The 7,435-nt window shown below is 38.4% G+C and overlaps 1 protein-coding gene across 1 annotated transcript; it reads left to right on the plus strand.

Annotated features, from left to right (window-relative positions):
• Window positions 1–444: 444 nt before the first annotated feature.
• LOC140179295 (uncharacterized) lies at window positions 445–1,281 on the plus strand. The gene is made up of 2 exons (XM_072218010.1): window positions 445–772; window positions 938–1,281. Exons 1-2 carry the CDS (start codon window positions 445–447, stop codon window positions 1,279–1,281), a joined length of 672 nt encoding a protein of 223 aa, XP_072074111.1.
• The last annotated feature ends 6,154 nt before the right edge of the window (window positions 1,282–7,435 follow it).

Genomic DNA, 7,435 nt, shown 5'->3' on the forward strand with positions numbered 1-7,435 from the left:
AAGTGGACTGAGAAGTTTTCGGATATTCGACTGAAAGGTGGCCCAAGGGGGTTGTCGGATCACTGTCCACTGATATTGGATGGCACAAGATTAGAAGGGGACCCAAGACCATTCAGAAGTCTGGATTCCTGGTTTACGCATGAGGGTTTTCTGTGAATGGTGAAGAATGAATGGAGAAGTTTGGGAGAAGCGCAGTTCACATGTAAACTAAGGGCTTTAACAGTACCACTACGGCAATAGCACAAGGATAACTTCAGGGGCATGGAGAAAAGAATCTTGCAGTTTGAGGAGGAGATCACACGGTTGGACAAGTTGGTTAGTGATGGGATATATGATGGTATAACAGAGGCTAGAAGGAGGGCGCTGGTGCACTTTTGTGAAAAATGGTACATCAGGCAGGAAATCCACTGGAAATAGATATCTCGATCCAAGCATGCTACTGACATGGATAAGAATACCAGATACTTTCATAACATTGCCTCGGCGAGAAGACGGAATAACAGGATAGATGCCCTGATGATACATGGAAGACTTGTACATAATCAAGTGAGAATAAAAGGTGCAATTAGAGAGTTTTACAAGGAGTTATATCGACAGGATTATGTTCCGAGGATTGGAGTCAGGGATGGTTTGGTGAAGAATATCCAAAGAGATGAGGCTGACGCACTGGAAGTGATGCCGTCAGCAGAGGAAATCAGGGAAGCAGTATGGGACAGTGAATCTTCCAAGGCCCCAGGAAGTGATGGATACAACATGAACTTCATTAAGAAATGTTAGGAGGATATTGGACCGGAATTCAACAGTGATGGGGTTCTTTCAAAGTGCTAAGTTGCCAACGGATGTAAATGTAACGTGGGTGACATTAGCCTCAAAGTTTGAAGGTGCAAAGGAGGTGAAAGATTTTCGGATGATTAGTATGGTGGGGTGTGTGTATAAGGTAATTTCGAAGGTGTTGGTGAGAAGGATGCGAGCTGTCATGCCGGGGTTGGTCGAAAAGACTCAGCAGTGTTTGTAAAGGGTAGGAAAATTCATGATGGCGCACTCATAGCCTGTGAAACGGTGCATTGGCTGAAGACTCGGAAGAAGACAGCGGCTATCATCAAACTGGATTTTCAAAAAGCTTATGACAAAGTAAGATGGAGTTTTGTGGATGTTGTGCTTCAGAAAATGGGTTTTAGCCAAAGGAGGAGGATTTGGGTGAAGGAGTGTTACTACGGCTACTATGGCAGTCCTGGTGAATGGGTCACCATCCAAGCCATTCAAGATGGAGAGGGGACTTAGACAAGGGGACCCACTTTCTCCACTGCTTTTTGTGCTAGTTGTCGATGTTTTGCATAGGATGTTGGGGAAAGCTGTGAGAAATGGGCGCATTGCTCCACTGCTGGTAGGGGATATCATATTGAACTGTCACATTTACAATTTGCGGATGACACCATTTTATTCTGCCCCCAGAGACTGAAACAATTGTCAATTATAAGAGGTTGTTGCGGTGTTTCGAGTTGATGTCTGGGCTGAGCAGGGATGCCAGCAAGCCACTTTACCAGTTAGATATTTGGGGATTTCTCTAGGAGCAAATCCGCGCCTCATAAAGACTTGGAAACCAATCATAGATAAGGTGGAATAGAAGCTTAGCTTATGGAAAGCGAAGGTTTTGAATAAATCAAGCAAGCTTGTCCTTATCAAATCAGTCTTGAATAGCCTCCTCATATACTACCTAAGCATGTACAAGATGCCGAAGGCGGTGGCGGACAAGCTGATTGCATTACAAAGGAACTTTATGTGGTGCAAGGAGGACGGTAACTATGGTATACCTTTGGTCAAGTGGGAGTTAGTCCAGGCTCCAAAGAAGGCGGGGGGCCTGGGGGTTGGTGATGCAGTGTTACGGAATACAACGCTCCTGTTTAAGTGGTGGTGGCGGTTTTCACAGGAGGACTACCCGCTGTGGAAGAAGATTGTTTGTTCATGCAACAAGTTGAATTCGAATGTAATGCTAACAACTCAGCCTTTACCAGTAACAGGAGGGCCTTTGAAAGACATATGTCAGCTGAATATCAAAGAACCACGGATTCGAGATAAAGTGGTTAATGGACTGGCGATGGAAGTAGGCAACGGTAGGAAAACCCGGTTTTGGGAAGATAACTGGATTCAGGGGATTGCGCTAAAAGTGAGTTTTCCAAGACTCTTCTCTGTTTCAAGTCAACAAGGATTTCTCATTGGGGATTGCGGGTTTTGGGATGGGCTTGAGTGGATATGGAATTTTCAATGGAGGAGGGTGTTGTTCCAATGGGAGCTGGAGCTCTTCCATCAGCTTCATGCGAGGTTAAGGTAAGTGCAGTTGGCATCTAGGTGCGAGGACAATGTGATGTGGGAGTTTGACAATAAAGGTGTTTTCTCTACGAAATCCTTTATGCAGGTCATACAAGCGGAGACGTTGTCGGACGAGATCACGAGCTATAGCTTCACGAGTTCACTTTGGAAAGGTCCCGTACCTCCGAGAATTGAGTTGTTTGGGTGGTTTGTGCTAGTTGGCAGAGTTAACTCCAAGGAGAGGTTGACTAAACTAGGAGTTAACATTCAGAGTGATAGTATTTCTGTACTGTGTACCAAGGAAATAGAATCTGCTGAGCATTTATTTCTTCGGTGTGAGGTAACATGGCAGGTGTGGTGCAACTGGTTGCGGTCATTTCGTACAGAGTGGGTAATTCCTGGAACCGTGAAAGCACTGTTTGAGAGTTGGAGTGACATGCCCAGTAGACAACAAGGACAGAAGATGTGGATGACAGCGTTCTTTGCAGTAATTTGGAACATCTAGTTGAAACGTAATGCACGGATCTTTAATAATAAAAGAGAGAGCATTGAGGTAATTCAAACAAAGACGGTGTTGAGTTTCACAGAATGGCGGGGATGTGATCTGGTGGGTGGCTGACAGCAGCAAAGGGGATGCCAGGGGTTGATTTATTTTGATTGTTACATTTTATGTTTCTTTTCTTTGCTATGACTGATCCACTTTATTGTGTTGATCCTCCTTTATTTCAAAAAAAAAAAAGTATTGGTCCAAAGCAACACTTGTCCTAATTTCCTTCTTCTTCCCAGCAGCTCCAGTGGCTTCTTCCTTCTCTGCCTTGGGTTTTGTTGCTACTGGAAGAACCCCCATCGGCGAGCTAGTCACCACCATCCAGCTCCAGTGGCTCCTTCTCTATCTTTCCTCGGTTCTGTTGCACTATCTCTTGCCAAATCCATCGCCACCTGCGGAAATCCGTTGCAGGCTCGTGCTCCGTTGCGATTCCATGGAAATGTTGCCGCCATGAGCGTCAGTGGTCTAGCCACTATCGGAGAAGAACGACAGAGCCAACTTCAGCCAGAACTCAAGGTTCTCCTTCTCGCAGTGCGACAACGCTGTTGCGAAGCACCCCTTCCTCCTCTGTCGTTTCAAGATCTATGTCCTCCACTTTCCCCTTCACGATGGTGCTGTCCTCGACGCCGCTAGTGGCAGTGCTTCGCCTGTTGCCGCTACTCTGAGTGGTTTCGTTATCGTAGATGACGCTGTCTTCCTCGACCAATTTTGTTCCCCTCCACGTACAATCACCGGCATCCAGAGGTTGCATTCCGGCATACAAGTAAGTTGGTTCCTGAAGCAGAAACTCCGATTGCAGATTTGAAATTCTAGTTACGTCCATCCCTAATTCTACACCTTCAAAATCTGAAGTGTGGCTGAAATGCAATATAATGCTAGGAATGTGGAATAGGAATGCTCTTCTTCTATTATAGGAAATTGTGTTTTCAATTCGGTTTAACTTGTTACTAGAAGAATATATCTCTGATACATTTTTGTTTGGATGTAAATTTGAAATTCTGGATCTCTGATATGTAAATTCTTGCTGAAATTGTGGTACTACTTGTAATTTTATAATTGCTGTTGATTCTTCTTTTTCTTTTACTTATTTTGTGTGAACTCGATTCAGGTTGAATTCTAGAATATTGGTTGTTGCATTTCCCAATGCTGCATCCTCAGAATCTGATTCTGAATTCTGAAATTACAGAATTATAAGTGTTGAATTTTCTACTTCTGAATATGTTGAATTATTGTTGATTGGTTGAAAATTTGATTCTGATTTGGCTTGAATCTGGAATATTAGTTGCTACTGGATTTGTTGATTATCGTTCAAGGTTGGATAAATTCTGGCACAAGTTGTTTTAATTTTTTCATGTATCTTATTTCATTTTTGATTATTTGAATTCAAGTATTATAAACTAGTTTGAATCAGATCCCAAATCGAGATCAGTAAATCATCATGGGAAATTTGCATGGTGTTCAATGAAAGCACCATTTAATACGAATTTGTATGACGAGATAGAGAATTAGGTAGACATTTAGAGAGAATAGGATAAAAATTCTTAGGAATAGGAGAAAAGAGAGAAAGTAGAGTTTTCAATTACATCATACCTCTCTCACATTATTACATCATATTCTTATTCATAGTATAATTCTCTAATAGATTATGAACTATAAATCCAATACTAATTCTATCAAACATATATTAGAATATAAATAAAACATATATTAAAAATATGTAAACTAACATATATGTTAATACATAAATATATAACAACTGATTTAATGACTGATATTTAACATAGAGGTATTATTTTGTTTAATAATTTTTATGAAAAAAATAATCAATTTTTTTTATTTTTATCTTATATTTAAACTAATATTGACTAATTATCCATTTTCTACCTTGGGACATTAGCATGGCTAAATTTTTTATATATGAAAGATAATATTATAAGATTTTAAAAATTAAAAATATAAAATCAAAATTTCAAAAGATAAAAATAAAATATATATATATATATATATATATATAAATAATAAAAATTAGAAGAGGCAATTTCTATTTTTTTTTAAATAAAAAACATATATAAAAGTAAATTACAGAAAATAATTTGTAAGAATAAGACGATGTGATTCACCAAATTGCACCATTCTCATACAATTTACTTGCCATATCACAATATACAAATTAATTCGCATATTTTTTAAATAAATAAAATAAAAATTTATTTACCGAAATAAATAATTTATAGCATTTTTTATCAAAATACATCATATCTCTTATCTCGTTTACAGTGTAAATAAAAATATTACACGTATTTCGTTTACACTGTAAACGAGGTACGTGTAATATTTTTTTATTTATACTGTAAACGAGATAAGACTAGAAGAGGCTTATATATATGCATTTTGTCCACAATCACAATTAAGAGCTTTTCACTTCTATTTCTTGATCTTTTCTTCCACTTTTATCCTTTTCTAATCATATTTTTTATTACTTCAAGATTATAGTGTAAACCCGAGTAATTAATAAATAATTAGTCAATAAATTAATTATTAATCAAAGAAATTAGAAAATAGAATTTTATAGTTTAGGGAGTAGAGCTAATTAAAATAAGAATTTTGACAATAATTTTAAAGAATTTGGCACAAAATTGGGTCAAACGGGCCGAACCAAGCAAATCGGGCCCATGCACACTTATGCACCCATATATATATATACTCACTTCAGCCTGCTCCTTCCCCAAATGTTCATGAAACACGCTGAAAGCAAAAGAAAAAACGTGAAACACTAGCTCTCAAATCCCTTCCAACTTCAAATCCACGTAACTTTCAATCCGGAGTTTTGATTGACGAGCCGTCAGCGGTCACGCATTCGTCTCGAAATTCTCTACAAAACCCACCCAACAATTTTGTAAGGAGATTCTGATTTCGTGTCCAGTTCTCCCCTCTTCAATTCGTGATTTTTGGATTTTGGATATTGAGGGTTTTAGTGTTTTGATGGTTTAGGTGAACTCTAGTAGCGGGTAATTACCAAATTTTGTCTATTTGACTCGTGGATAATGGTAAGAAAATTCTAACCCTTGTCAAATTACTGAATTTGTGAACCCTAATGTAATTCTAGTATTGTTGTATAAAAATTTAGATTGAATTATGTATTTGGAAATAATTTGGTGATATTGGAGGCAAATTGGCAAGGTTGGGAGCTTGTGCTTGAACTTTAGGGCTGTGGATATTTGTTAACGGTGGATACTTGAGGCATTCCGAGTTTAGGGAGAAATCGGCTAAGATATGGTTTCGGTTTCTTGTAGCTAAAATATAATGTGTCGTAAAAACTTAGGTTAGTTGACCGTAAGATAGGAATTGAATTGTTGATGTGTTGATGGTTGAGATCAATAAATGATAAATGATGATTTTTTATTGAGATGTAGATGTTGTTGATGATTTAGGATTGGTTGGTATATATGACGTTTGGCAAATTAAGGTTATTGTTGGTGAAATAATGTAAATTTTATGGAGATTGATGAAGTGTATATGCATGTTATTCATGATTTTGTGTATTATTGCTTTGGATATGAATGAATGATTTGCAATGAATTTGAAAATGAAATTGTTTTGAGTTTGACCTGGCAAGGTTCGTGGTGGTTTACCGCTTGCTCAGCGTCGAGTTGTATGTGGGATTCGTGGTAGTTTACCGCCTACATATTTTTAAATAAAAATGCTTTGTGGGGTTCATGGTGGTTTACCTCCCACGTGTGTGTTTTTTTTCCAATTGAAGATCTTGCGAGGTTCGTGGTGGTGTACTGCTCGCAATGGTGGGGTTCTTGGTGGTGTACCGCCCACCGGTTTTCAAGAGGACGATATTCGGATTAGCTACCGGATGTGTCAGGTTCTGGCAAAGTAACCGACACGTGAGCTCACGGCCAGTAGGAAAGGCATGCATCATATGCATTATGTGTCTTGTTTGGTTTTGCATTTTTGGGTTTGCGTAATTGATTTCATGCTTAACTGCTATATGTCCTGTTTGCTGTATCTGTATCCTACTTGTGTTTGCTTTGTCTGTATTGCTTGTCTGTGCACTGGAGCTTCGAAGGATTGGAGGAAGGCGAAATTTAAGGCTTAAGTTAGAAAGGAATTAGAAATAAGAACCTTAGATAGCCTACTCTGTTTATGGTTTTCAATTTTAGTTTTAAGTTTGAATCTATTGTCAAGAGTTCTAGGATCGGCTTCGGCTTTCCCGGAACATTATATATTAGTTATGTGGGCACCGTTACCATACTGAGAACCTCCAGTTCTCACTCCATACATATTTGTGATTTTCAGATGCAGGACGTGAGACACCTTGCTGAGGCAAACTGGGAGCTTTTTAAAGTGAATAACTACTCTTTTGGGAGTTTTATTTTGGCTGAGTTGTATATATTTGTATCTCCATTGTATATATTTTATGTTTGTCACTCTTAGAGGTTGACTTTGGAGAATTAAGGTTTATATTTTGTCTTTTGGTTTACTATTCGGTTGTATATGTGTATATATTCTAACCTGCCTTTGCTTCGCAGGTCGAGTCTAGATCTTGATTATATAACTATCTTTTTTGAACTT

This window comes from Arachis hypogaea, chromosome 15 (assembly GCF_003086295.3).
Source record: "Arachis hypogaea cultivar Tifrunner chromosome 15, arahy.Tifrunner.gnm2.J5K5, whole genome shotgun sequence".
In the NCBI taxonomy this organism is placed as follows: domain Eukaryota; kingdom Viridiplantae; phylum Streptophyta; class Magnoliopsida; order Fabales; family Fabaceae; genus Arachis; species Arachis hypogaea.